This window comes from Aquarana catesbeiana, linkage group LG10 (assembly GCF_042186555.1).
Source record: "Aquarana catesbeiana isolate 2022-GZ linkage group LG10, ASM4218655v1, whole genome shotgun sequence".
NCBI lineage: Eukaryota > Metazoa > Chordata > Amphibia > Anura > Ranidae > Aquarana > Aquarana catesbeiana.
The window spans coordinates 56,410,355-56,428,425 of NC_133333.1; the positions used below are offsets into that span (position 1 = coordinate 56,410,355).

The window sequence follows — 18,071 nt, forward strand, 5'->3', positions numbered from 1 at the left end:
TATTGGTTGAACTGGATAGACTTTTTTCAACCAGACTAACTATGTAACTATATGTGACCCTTGGCAGCCCCTTGTGCATAGCAAACTGAAGTTTCTACCCCCCCCCCCCCCCCACCCAATCTCAATTTACCACTTTGAGATACAGTAATTGCATGGAGGGAAATTCAGAAGACGCTGGGACTCTCCCCATTTGTATCCATATAGTTATCTATCCAAGGCAACCCCATGTTCCCAGAAGGTATGCAATATGAGGTCTTTGCAATCTGGAAAAGTAGAGACCTATCAGTTTTCTCCTCACTGTTTGAGCTGGATTCTGGCAACCTGAAACCCTTCAGAGAGCTCTCCACTAGTTTCAATGAGTTATCTGATCACCACATCTTCTACTACCTGTATTGTGCAAGCTATGTACAAGCCTGCTGCATAGACAAAGCTAACAAGCTCCAGCTATCCCTGATCTACTGTCTTCTTCAGACTCAAGCCTATTCCATCTTAGACATTTACTGACCCCTCAATGTGAACTTCACAAAACCTCTATAACTATCCTCAGTCTCAAATTGGGGCAAAGATTTTCCAGGTGACACGCTTATTATAAAACTGAGTGGCTACAACAACGTCATGAGTCTAGTAGCTAACAAAACATGAAGATTTACAATTTAAACTCCTCCATAGAACCTACTTTATATTCAGTTTCTCACATCCAAAGAGGACCCTTGATCAGATGATTGCCAATTATGCACCTTGTCCAGGCCCTCACTTGCGCACCATCTCTGGCCGTGCCCAAACACTTTCAGCTACTGGGGCCAGGTGGCCAGCTGTACTTAAAAACTGGACATCATCCATAGGGCTTACCATATCGATGTCAAAAATGAGCTGAAAATCCTTATACCATGAAAAACTTGGAATGGACTTATTTTGCTCTCTCTGTCAATCGTTACAACTTTAGATGGCAAGCACTGACCTTGCCATCTAAAGTCACTGACCCAACACTTGCTGACTTTAGGTAGTGCTCTTAGGTCTGCGGATTTACCCTGTAGTTGTTTTAGGTTATGTTTTATGTTTTGCTTTCTGCTGCTCTTTTCTTGCTCGTAGCCCAATATAGATCCCCTTGGGTTCCTTTTAATACCCAATAATGATTCCCTGTCTCCCTCTTGGGAAGCTGTATTATAACATGTACTTGTCTTGTATAGTATAATAGCTCAACTACAGGTGCTTGAGTCTGCACTTTACTGCTATATGATTAATGTTGCTTCTCCTTTGTAAAACTCAATAAAATGTATTTAAAAAAGAAACATTGCATATCACATAAAAATTGCATTTCCCATCATTTTATTCTACAGGGTTTCTGCTTTCAAAAAAATTTCAGTAATCCTGAGGCTCAAAAACTGCATTTTAATGTGTGCAAAAAAAAAAAAATGCCCATCTGACATTACTCTTTAGCTGATGGACACATGGCACATGGGTGATTTTCATGCAGCATTTAGCTATGGCCCCCTCCCATTTTGTTACAGCGATTTGTCACTAGGAGAATTACAATAAAATTATGATGATTGTCAGTAACAGTGAAAAGTTTGAAGTGACTTGCCACTCTGTCACTGAGTGATTATGATTCATTAGTGTTTCAGCTCAGCAGCAAAAATCACTTTAAAAGTTTTTCTATAAAACATTGCAGCAATTGCTATGCTTAGTTACACATTTCTAAAAGAAAGTGACTTGTAGCACAACACAACCCAAATGCTGTAGTCAATCGCCAGTGACTCTTGTGATGTGACTAGCTAACTTTTTTTTTTAATCTTAATACATTCCCTTCATTAAAAAGTGTTACTAAACCCAGTAATATGAAAATAGTTCATCCGTCCCCCCACAGTACTCACAGCTTATAAATCTTCTTTTTATATTAAAATACCGCCACTATATACCTTTTTGGCTGATTTGTATACCATGGTCACCTGATAAACGCCAGGGTTTGCCCAAGTGCTGAGTGTTCAGGTAGGAGGAGATTTCCACTACAGCCTGTGTCCTCATACTGTTATGGGAGGTAGATTATTAATCAATAAAGATGTGACATCCCACCCACTGTATTCTTTTTTAGCTACTGGGCATGGAGGAGGAGGGAGGGACTGGGCTGTCATTTAGGATCTGTATACACACACACATGTGTGATTTCAATATCATGAGACCTGAAAAAGCTCAGCTCAACAAGGAAATGTTCTCTCCAGCAATATAGACCAAACTGAGCATGTGCAGCTTTACTACCCTCACTGTGTCTTATCTGGCCTTGCCAAGAGAGACCCTGCAAGAGGGGGAGGATCTGTGCATATAGGATCAAAGAGCCTTTTTACACAATACAGAGGATTAACCCCTTAAGTTCCACAGTGAGTGTAACAAGCATGCTATTCTGCATATACAGACAGATTTTACTGTTGTGGGTTTAGTAACAGTTAAAAAAAATACCTAACTGTCCCCTCCCCCAACTTTAAAACACTTACCCAACTCCTGTCACTGCTCCAGAACTGTCTTGTCTGCACCACTGCTCCTCCCCTTCCTGGTCTCTCAGGAGACACAGGCCACAACAGGAGCCATTGCTGTCAGTCAAACTCCTGTGAGGAGGGAGCAGGGGGCTTGGCTTTCCAGTGCTGTGTGTGCCTATTGGTGCACACAGTCCAGCTCTGCTTGCTATGGGGGCACCATAAGTAGCAGAGTTAGTGGATAGTGCCAGAGGAGGACAACCAAAGTAGTAAGGGGCCGCTCTGTGCAATACTGTTTCACAGAGCAGGAATGTATAACCTCTTTTTTATTTTAAAATATTGCCTTCACTTTAACAACTGGCATTAGTGATCTGTAGCAGCGATTGATCGCTGTGAAAAAAAAGGGCCTCTGTAACTGCTTTTTAGCCCTCATTCACATGGAACACACCTTTGAAATCGTGCGACTTTATCTGAAATCGCACGATTTCAAAGCCTCATTATCGGGTCCAACTTGAAAGACATCTGTGTGGCTTCAAGCACAGATGTCTATTGAAGTCGCACCCGAAATCAGCAAAAGTAGTGCAAGAACTTCTTTTACAAAACGGTGCGGTGCCGCAAAGTTGGCGTTGCACCGATTGGAAAGGTGCCATTGCCAGGAATAGGCTGCGACCTGTCAAATCACATGACAAATTGCTTTAATGTGAACGAGGGCTTAGTGCACTTTAACATGTATTTATTGTGAAAAAACAATCCCCTGCGCTAAAGATACTAATTAGTGATTAGGCCTGCTGCTGCTGTACAAGACATAAGTCAAAACATGGAAAAAAGGGTATAAGCACTACAGCGCTGACAGCCTGAACGGGCATCGGACGTGATGTCACCAAGGTGCCACAAGCTGCGTCTGACGCAGAGGTTATCAAAGGTTTTTTATAACGCCGTGTAGGAAGGGAGAAACGCAGCATCAGACGCAACTTGCGGCACCATCGCGTCTGATGCCCATTCAATTGCAGTTAAGTTGTGAGAGAACCTATTGATTAATGGACTGGTAATTGATGTTCATCCGTTTGCCCTCCACCTTGGAACCTTGTAAAAATTGATTTTATGATTGTAAAGATTAATTTTAATGAATTAAACAAGACGTACTTTACTATGTGGGCTCTATCTCCTTATGTTTGTGCCTGAAAACACCCCAGGAAGGATTGCACCCAGCAGGAGTTGGCGTTTTCATCACCCTGCTCAGCATGCTAAGCCCACCTGACCCACAGTACTGTTTGGGGGTCCATTGGATCTGGTGAGTTCAACCATGGGGGGAGGGTATGGATTCCTTATGCACCGGTTTAGAGCATTATATGTTTTTTTCACTGGTCACATGCTTAATATTGATTTGCACTATTTCTAGCACAGCGGCACCTGTGGAAGGCACCTGTGAACGAAACTTTCCAACTAGAAGTTTTTACATATTTGCACATGTGTTTTTTAAACTTTCACTGGCTACATGCTTGATAGGTTTTTTGTTTTTATTCATTTTGCACTTAATTTTGTATGCACTACAGTTGCACTTTACTGTATTTATTCAGGCTGTCAGCGCTGTAGAACTTATACCCTTTTTTCCAACATTTATTTATTGCATGCATTTTCCAGTGGATGAGCAGTTCTATGCATTGAAATGTATGTATAGATTTGTTCAACCATGTGCTGCATCAAGTAGAATTTAAAAATAAATCAAGTATATTGGAACATAACTTTTGGGCGCCATTAAAAAGCAGAGCTGTAAAGGGGCCCTAAAGAAGAAAGTGTTCAGACAACCAATGTAGTAAAATCAACATTAGAGAAAGCAACAAGTAGCCACCACACACCTGACTGATGATCACAGTACTCTATATACAGTACATGATAGATGAGGTAAAAGAAACTCTATATACTGTAAAACCCCAAAACCTTGGATTGAGAGTTAGGCTGGATTCCGCCTATGCAGATTGCAGTTGGCATATTGCAGGTGCATTTTGCATTTTTCAATACACACTTTTGATCCATTAAAGTCTACGGAACCAAAAACTAGAAAAAAAGTCCCTGGCCCTTTCCATAAAATGCACAAATGAGAACTACATCCGTAGGAAACCCCATGTTTAATGGACTGTTGTGTGTTTCTGCAAAACTGAAAACGCACAAAAAAATGCATAGGTGTGAACCAGGCCTAACTTGGTCTGAGAGTGTTTTGAAAGACAAGCAAACATTTTTTTATACATTTTGACTTGATAAACAAGTGATGGCTTGATATACAACTAGCGTCTTGTCACAACGGAGTATAAAAGAGAAGAGAGGCGCCTCTAAGTGTAGCAATATGGTTACGTTTAATGAAGGTACAACATTTAGCAACTCACATGGTTGATGATTAAAACAGGCACATCTATGTATTCAGGCATCCGGGGTAAAACGGTCCACATAGACCATACCGCGCACCGCCATAGACGTCATCCGTTCCACGCTGCACTTCAAGCCTCACATTCAGATCGCTCTACTGCAGGGTAGTCTTCCCGGTCACGATTGCAGACTGACAGCGGTGGGAGCTGGCTGTACAAAGGACGGTCTATGTGGACAGCTTTACCCCGGATGCCTGCATACTTAGCTGTGCCTCTTTTAATCATCAACCATGTGAGTTGCTAAATATTGTACCTTCATTAAATGTAACCATATTGCTACACTTAGAGGCGCCTCTCTTCTCTTTTATACTCTGTAGCTCCTGTTGGATTTTGCTTCTAATCCCCTTGTGGAGGCTTCTATTTGTGGATGGACATTTTATGGTTACACAACCTATCACATTGCTATAATCTTTTTATATGTACTATAAACTGAAGGATAACCATAAAAATTGTTGTGGAATGAATCATCTGAGTTTCCATTATTTCTAATGAGGAAATTGATTTGATATATGAGTGCTTTGGATTAAAAGCATGTTTCCGGAATGAATTATGCTCGCAAGCCAAGGTTTTACTGTATAGGGGTGAGTATCAGAGGATACCCAGACACCCTTAGAGGCTCACTTCTAAAGATATGAATAAATGTCTCTCAATAATCCATTATTAAAGACTCATTGGCTGCAAGTCTTTCCTTATCTACAAGGTAATACTATACTAAAACATATTGGCCTCCATGTTATCTCATGGATGAATAGCCCATAATCTCCTAGCTTAAAGATTAGCGTTTCCTATAACAGTATTCAAACCTGTATCACTAATTCTGTTGTACGTCTTATTTCCTAAACCTGTCACCCAATGATTATGAGCAATTTAGTTACATAGCTACTTACATAGTTAGTCTGTTTGAAAAAAGTCCATCTAATTTAACCAAAAAAAAAAAAAAATAGAAAACCTGCATATACAGAATTTTATATAGCTACACATTCTTCTGGGGAAGGGCAAAAAACAAAAAAACAAAAAAACAAACTATGATGCATGGTCCAATTTGCTTCAGCAGGAAAAAAAAATAATTCTTCCTGTTTTCCTGTTCCCGGAAGACAATCAGTTATTCCCTGGAGTGATGGATGATAGACCCAAGCGCAAAAGAGAAGAAGATATAAGTGAACTCACCTGCCTCCCTGTTTCCTTCACTGTGTGTGTCTTCTACGATGTTACCGGTTCCCTCTATGCAGCTAGAGACAGTTCTACAATTACCTGCCAGTATAAGGTAGAGAGGTGTGTGAGTCAACCTGTGACAGGTAAGCTGAACTATGAGACAGCTGCATTCTGGGTGTGGTAACCTGCCCTCCTGCTTCCTTCTGAGATAACGAACATTGCAGTACCAGGAAACTACTTTTATGTTTAGCTCACCTTTGTCTACAAGATTAGCAGACAAAAAAAAAAAAAAAATACTCAAACAAATTTAAAGTGATTGTAAAGCCTTTTTTTTCCTTCTTCTTTATTAACCATACAGGGCACTTAAACAATACAGTGCACTTACTTATTGCATTAATACAGGCCACTTAAACACCTTCCCTCCCAGACCAATTTTCAGCTTTCAGGCTTTCAGTGCTCTCATACTTTGAATGATAATTACTCATGCTACACTGTATCCAAACAAAATTTTTATAATTCTTTTTCTCACAATTAGAGCTTTCTTTTGGTGGTATTTAATCACTGCTGGGTTTTTTATTTTTTGCGATATAAGCGAAAAAAAGAGCCAAAATTTTGAAAAAAAAAAAAACAAACACTTTTTTTTAGTTTCTATTGTAAAATTTTGCAAGTCATTTTTCTTCATACATTTGGGCCAAAACTTATACTGCTACATATCTTTGGTAAAAATAACCCAAATTAGTGGATACTATTTAGTCTGTGTGAAAATTATAGAGTCTACAAGTTAGGGTGCAAATCACTGAAAATTTATCACATCTGATCACACCTGATGTACTGAAGGCCTATCTCATTTCTTGAGACACTAACAATCAATGAAAGAACAAATACCCCCCAAATGACCCTTTTTGGAAAGTAGACAGTCCAGGGTATTTAGTAGGAGGCATGGTGAGTTTTTTGAAGTTGTAATTTTTTCCCACAATTCTTGGGAAAATTAAGATTTTTTTTTTTTTTATTTTTTTTTTTACACAAACTTATATTGACAGGTTATTTCTTGAACACAGAATGCGCATACTTGCAACTACACCCAAAAATTCTGCTACGCCTTCTGAGTAGGGATGGGCTTTATGTTCGGGTCAAACATGAGTTTGACTCAAACATTGGCTGTTCGCCAAACAGCGAACAATTTGGGGTGTTTGCGGCAAATTCGAAAGCCGCGGAACACACTTTAAAGTCTATGGGAGAAATCAAAAGTGCTAATTTTAAGGGTTAATATGCAAGTTATTGTCATAAAAAGTGTTTGGGGACCTGGGTCCTGCCCCAGGGGACATGTATCAATGCAAAAAAAAGTTTTAAAAAATGGCAGTTTTTTCGGGAGCAGTGATTTTAATAATGCTTAAAGTGAAACAATAAAAGTGTAATATTCCTTTAAATTTTGTACCTGGGGGGTGTCTATAGTATGCCTGTAAAGGAGCGCATGTTTCCCGTATTTGGAACAGTCTGACAGCAAAATGACATTTGTAAAGGAAAAAAAGTCATTTAAAACTACTCGTGGCTATAATGAATTGTCGGTCCGACAATACACATAAAAGTTCATTGATAAAAACGGCATGGGATTTCCCCACAGGGGAACCCTGAACAAAAAAGGAAAAAAAAAAAAATGCGTGGGGGTCACCATAAATTTCATACCAGGCCCTTCAGGTCTGGTATGGATATTAAGGGGAACCCCGTGCCAAAAAAAAAAAAAAAAAGGCGTGGGGGTCCCCCTAAATTCCATACCAGACCTGAAGGTATGGATATTAAGGGGAACCCCGCGCCAAAGTTTAAAAAAAAAAAATGGCGTGGGGGTCCCCCTCAAAATCCATACCAGACCCTTATCTGAGCATGCAACCTGGCAGGCCGCAGGAAAAGAGGGGGGGCGAGAGAGCGCCCCCCTCCTGAACTGTACCAGGCCACATGCCATCAACATTGGGAGGGTGCTTTGGGGTAGCACCCCAAAGCACCTTGTCCCCATGTTGATCGGGAGAAGGGCCTCATCCCCACAACCCTTGCACGGTGGTTGTGGGGGTCTGGGGCGGGGGGCTTATCGGAATCTGGAAGCCCCCTTTAACAAGGGGACCCCCAGATCCCGGCCCCCCTGTGTGAATTGGTAATGGGGTACCTACCATTTCACAAAAAAAGTGTCAAAAAGATTAAAAAACACAAAAGATGGTTTTTGACAAGTCCTTTATTAATTTCATCTTCTTTCTTTTGATCTTCCTTCTTCTTCCTCCATCTTCTTCTTCCTCCATCTTGCCACCCGGTGAGCCAGCCCTCCTCTGACGCACGGGGAGTTCCCTATGGCATTCCCCGTTTTGTCAGAGGGGGCGGGGTCACCCGTTTACGTAACCGGGTGACCCCGCCCCACACGGTGGAAGACTCCTACTGAGGTGGATCGTGCGGACGGAGCAGAGAAGAAGCCGGATGAAGATGCGGGACGAGAAGAGCGGAGGAAGAAGAAGATGGAGAAGAAGAAGAAGAAGAAGAAGAAGAAGAAGAAGATGGAGATGGAGAAGAAGCAGATGAAAAAGAAGAACACCGAAGGAAGACCAGAAGAAAGAAGATGGAAGAAGAAGAAATGAATAAAGGACTTGTCAAAAACCATCTCTTGTGTTTTTTAACCTTTGACACTTTTTTGTGAAATGGTAGGGGTACACTTGTACCCCATTACCAATTCACACAGGGGGGGCGGGATCTGGGAGTCCCCTTGTTAAAGGGGGCTTCCAGATTCCGAGAAGCCCCCCGCCCACAGACCCCCACAACCACCGGGCAAAGGTTGTGGGGATGAGGCCCTTCTCCCCATCAACATGGGGACAAGGTGCTTTGGGGGTCTACCCCAAAGCACCCTCCCAATGTTGAGGGCATGTGTCCTAGTATGGTTCAGGAGGGGGGCGCTCTCTCATCCACCCCTCTTTTCCTGTGGCCTGCTAGGTTGCGTGCTCGGAAAAGGGTCTGGTATGGATTTTTGGGGGGGACCCCACGCCATTTTTTTTTTTTAATTTTGGCACGGGGTTCCCCTTAAAATCCATACCAGACCTGAAGTTTCTGGTATGGATTTTGAGGGGGAGCCCCAGGCCATTTTTTTTTAAATTTTGGTGCAGAGTTCCCCCTAATATCCATACCAGACCTGAAGGGCCTGGTATGGAATTTAGGGGGAACCCCATGCCGTTTTTATCAATGAAGTTTTATGTGTATTGTCGGAACAACAATTCATTATAGCCGCAAGTAGTTTTAAATTACTTTTTTTCCCTTTAGAAATGTCATTTTGCTGTCAGACAGTTCTAAATATGGGAAACATGCACCCCTTTACAGGCATACTATAGACACCCCCCAGGTACGAAATTTAAAGGAATATTACACTTTTATTGTTTCACTTTAAGCATTATTAAAATCACTGCTCCCGAAAAGACGTCCGTTTTTAAAACTTTTTTTTTGCACTGATACATGTCCCCTGGAGAAGGACCCAGGTCCTCAAACACTTTTTATGACAATAACTTCCATATTATTATATTATATTATTATAATTAGCACTTTTGATTTCTCCCATAGACAATTCACTATAGCCGACACTGCTATTACTTCATGACTTTTTTTTCCCTTTACAAATGTCATTTTGCTGTCAGACTATTCTAAACACGGGAAAAAAGCGCCACTTTACAGGCATACTATAGACACCCCCCACGTACGAAATTTAAAGGAATATTTCACTTTTATTGTTTCACTTTAAGCTTTATTAAAATCAATGCTCCCGAAAAAACAGCCGTCTTTAAAACTTTTTTTTGCACTGATACATGTCCCCTGGGGAGGACCCGGGTCCCCAAACACTTTTTATGACAATAACTTGGATATAACCCTTTAAAATGAGCACTTTTGATTATTCATGTTCGTGTCCCATAGACTTTAACGGTGTTCGCGTGCTCGAACAAATTTTTTGCCTGTTCGGCTCATCCCTACTCCTGAGTATGGCGATACCACATGTGAGACTTTTACACAAAAACAAAGACAAAGAAAAGAGGGCGCACCAGCCTAGTGCATTATCCTTTAGTGCATTTATTCAAAAAGCGTAAATAAAAACTACTCACAAAAGTAGAAAGAGAATTGCGCTTATAACAGTCTTTGACGTATAGCCGTCTGTCCACTGGTAGCAGTCTCCGAGTCCTAGAAAGAAGACATACGAACCGCTTCTGGCTAACGCGTTTCGAAGGTTAAACCTTCTTCATCAGAAGGTTTAACTGATGAAGAAGGTTTAACCTTCGAAACGTGTTAGCCAGAAGCGTTTTTGTCTATCACTAGGATATCCCTATCCTAGAGGGTAGCAAGGCCAAAAGCTATTGTCCACTCTGATCCTTTGGATTACCTAATCATCAAACCTGTACGCAGGAGTATTTGCTTTTCTGTTGTATTGGAGACGTTTACACAGCCTGGCCACGTACAGAGGCCCAACATCCAAGTAGCACTTTCAGGCATTCTAGGAGCAAAAGTACAAATATAATTTCAATGATGACCTATCTCACTTTTGAAGGCCCTGGAGCACCAGAACAATGCAAATGCCCACAAAATGACCCCATTTTGGAAAGCAAACACCCCAACGTATAAACTATGAGGCATAATGAGTCTTTTGAACGGTTCATTTTTTTCCCCCAGACGTTTTCGCAAAAACGTGGGGAAAAAAAATGAAAACTTTTTTTTTTTTTTTTTTTTTTTTTTTTTTTTACACAAAAGTTGTCCCCTTATAAGATATTTTCAACACATAGCATGTACATAGCAAATATGACACCCCAAAATACATTCTGCTATTCCTCCAGAGTTTAACAATACCACATGTGTGACACTTTTACACAGCCTGGCCATATACAGAGGCCCAACATCCAAATAGCACCTCCAGTTGTTCTAGGAGCATAAATTACACACATAATTTCCTGAATCCTGACTACCGATCCCATTTTTGAAGGCCCTTCATATTTCTAAAACATAACATGTACGTACCAAATAACAAAAGATTACCTGTGGTTTTAGTAGTGCTTTGATCCACAGAGGAGAGCAGAGCATCAGTCCAGGCAGCAGGCAGGGATGTGGTCAGTGACAGCATAAGCAAATCGACCAGGCAGCAGGCAGGAATACTGTCCATAGTTAGTACAGGCAGAGATACTGTCAGCACAGCCAAAGCATTGGTCCAGGTAGCAGGCAGAGGTGTCCAGGCAGAAATACTGTCCATAGTCAGTAGAGGCAGCAGGCCGAGATATGGTCAACACAGCCAAAGTATTGGTCCAGGCAGCAGGAAGGACAGGGGTAGGGGCTTTTCCCACCCAAATCTCTTTGAAGCCTCCGGGCAACCAGATCCTGTTCTGGGAACACAGAAAACCAAAAACTGATTTTCTCTACTCAGAACGCTATTCTGAAGCCCCTCACATATGTGAGACCCCTGTGTACTGAAGTAGAAGGGAAAAAGATCAGTCCAAGTGGCAGCCAAAAACATGGCCGATTTAACAGGCCGAGGTCAGTGCACGTGGAAGTCAAACGTGGTTAAAACGGCAGACAAAGGCATAGTCGGTAAACAGGCTAAGGTTGGTGCATGTGGAAGTCAGAAACATGGTTAAAACGGCAGGCAAAGGCATTGTCAGTAAACAGGTCAGGGTCAGTTAACATGGAAGGTAGAAACATGGTGGCAGGCAAATGATCCACACAGGTAATTGAAATGGGGGAAATGGCAATCTGTTACTAATAAGAGGAACGAATATCTGATGGATGTGTGATAATTTTTGAAGCAATCACCGATACACAGGCCAGGTTGGGAGGGACATTGGGGACAATAACAACTTGTATCTCTTCTAGCTCCTCCACTTGCGCATACACGACATTTCTTTTGGCGTCTTCTTCCGGATTCTGCGGGGGGAATGTTATAGGGAAAATGTTGCTCATGAAGTCGACTCACACTATCAGAGCGAATGCTTCCTGGGGCGGGTTCTTGCTGGTAAATAAGGGCAATGTTTTCAATATATTTGAGATGGTTGGTGATGGGTTGGTTTTCGGCTGATTTTTGATAGCAGACAAATGAATGGCCATATGAAACAGATGAAATGCAACTTTTTTTATACCAATAATTGGACTTGCGGCTTGACAAATATGGTTGTAGCATCTGATCATTTAAATCCACCCCCCCCTTACACAGATTGTAGTCTTGGACACATTCAGGCTTTACTACTGGGCCACGTCTTCTCTGAACCTCCACCAAGGTGTCATTGTGAATGGTAGTAATCATGTGAATATCCTTCTTGTCCCGCCACTTCATGGTCAACACCTCCTCATGAATGCGGCTTCCCCTTTTGTAGCCGTTTTGATATCAAATTCTGTGGGAAGCCCTTCCTATTTTTTCGGAAGGTACCGCAGGCCAGGGGTTTTTCACGATACAGGTGACAGAAAAGGAGCAAGCTGCTATAGTAATTATCTACATATAAGTGGTAACCTTTTTTGGACAGGGGGTATGCAAGGTCCCACACAGTTTTACTACTGGTTCCTATATATGTGGGGCAATCACGGTGATGGAGCTAGGAGTCTTTGCCCTCAAATACGAAATGTGTACACATATCCAGTGGCTCGATCATATAATTTATTCAATTTCAACCCGTACCTGGCTCTCTTACTTGGGATATACTGCTTGATATGGAGCCGGCTAGTAAAGTGGATAAGAGATTCGTCTACACAGATATTTTGGTCGTGGATAAACACTTCAGAAAATCATTTGGTAAAATAATTTATTAGGGGGCGAAGCTTATATAATTTGTGGTGGTTGGGGTGATCTTGGGAAGTGCACTGCGAATTGTCATTTAAATGTAGGAAATGCATAATCATATTGTACCGTGTCCTGGACATGACAGAAGAATATATGGGCATGTGGTGGCCCAGTAGGCATGTAGTTCGTTTTTCTTTGTAAGCGACATATAAATAGTAAGGCCCAAAAACAATTTGAATTTGTCTAGTGTGAGACGTCGCCAATGGAACATATGGGCGTAGGACGAATTGGGGTTGGCAGCAATAAATTGCTCTGCATAAAGATTCGTTTGGTCCACCATGTACTGCAACAAATCTTCGGGGAAAAACAAATAGAAATAGTCCAATTGTGAAACATGTGAAGTGTTGGGCTGCACACCTGGCTGTGCAGTGAAAGGGGGGATTGTAGTGGACCCAGAGTTGGCAGGTAACCATAAGGGGTTTGCCAGGGCATCAGGAAGGTAGGACTGGGCCCGGATTCTTTGGGCTGGATGGGCAATTCCAGTACTTGTACTGGGCACCTCTTCCTGGGGTCTGGCGCTGCTGGTGGTAGGCAGGTGTTCTGATCTTGGTCCTGATCTAGGTCCTGATCTCCTTACTCTTTTAGGAGGGGCGGTTTCCTCCTCTGACTTGGACTCCGATCCACTACCTTCCACTGGCTCGTTTTCCAAAATAGAATCGGATAATGAGAGCTCCCCATTGCTGCCATCATCTGACATGGTAAGGATGTTATATGCCTCTTCAGCTGTAAACACTTTTCTAGACATGATGGCAGTACTTTTGGCGGGCCTATGTGATGGAACTGGTGGTGCTACTGACAGCTCACTGATGGCGGGCCTGTGTGATGGTACTGACAGGTTACTGATGGCCTGTGTGACGGTACTTATGGTGGGACTGTGCGGCAGTAGTGATGGCGGGCCTGTGTGGCAGATGGGCTGTCAGCTCCAGATGGTACCGATGGTGGCCCTTGTGACAGATGGGCTGTCAGATCCAGATGGTACCAATAGCGGTACTGATGGCAGCCCGTGTGACAGATGGGCTGTCAGATCTAGATGGTGCTGATGGCGGTGGCTGTGCTGATGGCAGTACCGATGGCGGTGCTGATGGCGGGCTGTGACAGATCCAGATGGGCTGTGACAGGTTCTCTTTATTGGTGGGGGGGTGCGTGTTGTGCAGACAGTAAATATAATATTTCACTCACTAATATCAGATCTCTCCTTCTCTTTCCTCACACGATCGGCGTGTGAGGAGAGAGAGAAGGAGAGATCCCTGGAAACCGCCACAATGTTTATACTTGTGACCGACTGTGATTGGACACAGCCGATCACGTGGGTAAACAGCCATTTCATTGGCTGTTTACCCTGATCGGGATGGGGCTATGTCCAAGGAACACGCGCCACCTCCGATCGGCGCGCATTAGGCGCGAACACGATTTGTTTTGACATGTGACTGGCTGTTATCGGACACAGCTGATCACATGGTAAACAGCCAATTTCATCGGCTGTTTACCCTGATCGGGGATGCGCTGTGCCCGGGGGCGCGCAATAGCGGTGCATCCTGCCAGACGTCATATGACGCCCGGTCAGGATTTTCAAACCACTTTTCCGACGTCATTCTGTAATAGGGCGGGCGGCAAGTGGTTAAAATAACAAACAAACCTGGGCTTCCATTTCAGCTCATCTGCATTGTTGGGTTTGGTGTCTCATCTTCCTCTTGACAATACCCCACAGGTCAGGCGAGTTTGCTGGCCAATCAAGCACAGTGATACTATGATCATTAAACCAGGTATTGGTACTTTTGGCAGTGTGGGCAGGTGCCAAGTCCTGCTGGAAAATGAAATCAGTATCTCAATAAAGCTGGTCAGCAGAGGGAAGCATGAAGTGCTCTAGAATTTCCTGGTAGAGGGCTGCGTTGACTTTGGACTTGATAAAACACAGTGGACCAACACCAGCAGATGATATGGCTCCCCAAATCATCACTGACTGTGGAAAATGTAGCATTTCATTTGGAAATCAATGTCCCATAGTCTGGAGGAAGAGTGTAGAGACACAGAATCTGCAGAATCTGTAGAGAATCACAGAAGCTGCATGAGGTCCAGTGTGAAGTTTCCACAGTCGGTGATGATTTGGGAAGCCATATAATCCGCTGGTGTTGATCCACTGTGTTTTATCAAGTCCAAAGTCAGCGCAGCCCTCTACCAGGAAATTCTAGAGCACTTCATGCTTCCCTCTGCTGACCAGCTTTATGGAGATGCTGATTTCATTTTCCAGCAGGACTTGGCACTTGCCCTCACTGCCAAATGTACCACCCCAACAGTGCAGAAGAGAGAGCGCTATCAAAGAAACCTTGGCTTCCATAACACCTCAGCAGTGCCACAGGCTGATCGCCTCCATGCCACGCCGCATTGATGCAGTAATTCATGCAAAGGCAGCCCTGACCAAGTACTGAGTGCATACTATACTGTACATAGACATACTTTTCAGTAAGCCAGTATTTCGGATTAAAAATCCTTTTTTTTTTTTTTATTGGTCTTATGTAATAAACTAATTTTTTGAGATACTGAATTTTGGGTTTTCACTAGCTGTAAGCCATAATCATCAAAATTAAAACGTATGGGTACGTCGCAGTGCCTGGCCGTGCCGCCCACTCGTAGTAAATCTACCATTAGCGGGCGGCAAGTGGTTAAGGAGCGTGGATGCAGCCCTGCATTCTGCATTTTTTGGTAGGTTTGCACACACGGTTTTATTCAAGACAACCAAATGGGGTCCTTCACAACACATGCAAAAATTAGTTGTAGCAAACCAATGCCTAGTACACACGATCAGAAAATCAGACAAAAAAAATACAGCTTTCTAATCAATTGTATGATAATCTGATCGTTAGTACACATCACTCACGACAGTAAGTGCAAATTTATCCAAAAGGGAGAAACATGAAAATTTTTCTTGTTTGACATACGAACATATGATATTCGTTTAACCACTTCAGCCCTGGAAGGATTTACCCCCTTCCTGACCAAGAGCTTTCTTTTGATGGTATTTGATCACCTCTGCGGTTTTTATTTTTTGCGCTATAAACAAAAAAAGAGCGACAATTTTGAAAAAAAAGCTATATTTTTTACTTTTTTCTATAATAAATATCCCCCCCCCCCCCCAAAAAAAAATGTTCTTCCTCAGTTTAGGCCGATAGGTATTCTTCTACATATTTTTGGTAAAAAAATAAAATCACAATAAGCATATATTGATTGGTTTGCGCAAAAGTTATAGCGTCTACAAAAAAGGGGATAGATTTATGGCATTTTTTATTGTTAATTTTTTTTTTTAAATTAGTGATGGCGGCGATCTGCGATTATCGTGACTGCGACATTGCGGCGGACAGATCGGACACTTTTGACACTATTTTGAGACCAGTGACATTAAACAGCGATCAGTGCTATAAAAATGCACTGGATTACTGTGTGTCACTGGCAGGGAAGGGGTTAAACACTAGGGGGCGATCAAGGGGTTAAATATGTTCCCTCAGTGTGTTCTGACTGTAGGGGGAATGGGCTCACTAGAACATGACAGATCTCACTGTTCCCGATCACTGGGAGCAGTAGATCCCTGACATGTTGCTAGGCAGAACAGGGAAATGCCTTGTTTACATAGGCATCTCCCTGTTCTGCCTCTCCATCTCACGATCGCGGGCGGGACATCGAGTCCGTGGGACCTGTGGCTGCACGCAGGCGCCCACTAGCCCGCGATTTAAAGGGGACGTACAGGCATAGCTCCCAACTGTCCCTGATTTGGAGCAATGTCCCTCTATCCCTCTTTCCTCCTCATTTGTCCCTCATTTTGGTCTGATCTATATAGTTGTATATAAAATGCACTTTTTATCTTTCAAAAAGTGTTTTCCAGTGCTAAACCTTTCATCCAATTTCTAAATTGCTGCATTTGTCAATTTCAAAAGCCAATATTTAGGAATATTAGTGGTAAAAAAAGCACTTGTGGATTTGATTAACCTTTTTTTATGTCCCCTTTAAGGGGCATGGCAGGGGGCGTGTCCTATGCCTACATCCATTTGCTAGTAGGTGTGCCTCGTTCCCATCTCAAAATGTTGGGAGGTATGGTACAGGTACGCCCATTTGCGCAGCCATGCCATTGTGCCGACGTATAGCGTCGCGCGCTGGACGTAAAGCGGTTAATCAGTATAGCATTCGTTCCGTAAAAAATTGAAAAACCAAGACCAGTCATGCTGAGAAACGACAGAATACATTGCAATACAACACATTACATCTCTTCTGAAGTTGTATTCTGTTGTACAAGATTTCTTTGTAACTTAAGCAACCTCTTTATTCTAGATATGAGACTAGCATGCAAAAAAAAAAAAAAAAACCAGACGATCATTCGTCCGATATTCTCATTGTGTGTACGAGGCATAAGACACATGTATCTGGTGTTAGAAAGCAGTTTCTATGCATTGGAAGCCTGCACAGCTTTTACGTATTAGCCCATGGGATCAATTACTCTTCTGCCTCTCTTGCCAGCTATCCCTGCTGACCTAGCTGGAGTAGAAAAAACATTGTTCACCTAGTAAACATACGTTTTGGTGCTGTCTCTCCTGAATGGATACAGTCTCAAAAATGCATGCGGGCAGAATGTGGGGAAAATGGACCACAAATATTGCTTCTAGACTGCTAGTCTACCCACATCTAAGCACTGTTGCTGGTTTAGGCTAATTAGACACTCTCTACATATGCCAGATGCAAACAGGTCTATTCTTGCACGTAACTGAATCTGCCCCCTTAGAATTTAATAACTGTTTGAATAGCACTTGCCTTAAAGTGTTTGTTACCCCAACATTTCATATTCCTAATATGTGCCTGCTGTACCATGTACTTGTATGAAAAAAATCCTGTTCTCTTTCTATCATCTCCTTTGTGTGAAATCCCTGGTGATCTTGCCAGTCCCTCTGCTTTCCTATTAAAAACTGACCACAATAGGCATGCGAGCCCAACGTGGTCAGTTCTCTAGCTGTACTGGGAACTCAGCCTGCTCTCCCTCCAATGATCAGACTTGTCCTGACACAGCTCCCCTGCACAGCCTTTCACTGGGAAGCTTAGTGTACTGCTGCTTCTCCTACCCCAGCCCTCATGCAGCTGAGAACAGAGGGAATATGATCACGAGGCTTCAGAGTAAGTTATTACTCTGAAGCCTTGTACACATGATCGGACTTTCCGACGAGAAATGTGTGA

General features: G+C 42.6%; 1 protein-coding gene across 12 annotated transcripts in view; it reads right to left on the reverse strand.

Annotated features, from left to right (window-relative positions):
• Positions 1 to 18,071, reverse strand: part of LOC141110703 (galactoside alpha-(1,2)-fucosyltransferase 2-like) — a 341,918-nt gene that overhangs the window by 38,835 nt on the left and 285,012 nt on the right. For 7 of the 12 annotated variants that reach the window (XR_012236322.1, XM_073602219.1, XM_073602220.1 and 4 more), the window contains one exon: positions 6,053 to 6,136. The exons of 3 other annotated variants lie outside the window; for them this stretch is intronic. Coding sequence is in view for 2 of the 9 variants with exons in the window: in XM_073602219.1 (XP_073458320.1) it covers positions 6,053 to 6,136 (84 nt within the window). In the remaining 7 variants the exon portion in view is untranslated. Of the gene's footprint in view, positions 1 to 6,052; positions 6,137 to 10,152; positions 10,172 to 18,071 lie in introns of those variants that run through there. 2 more of the 12 variants (XM_073602225.1, XM_073602228.1) reach the window with 2 other exon arrangements.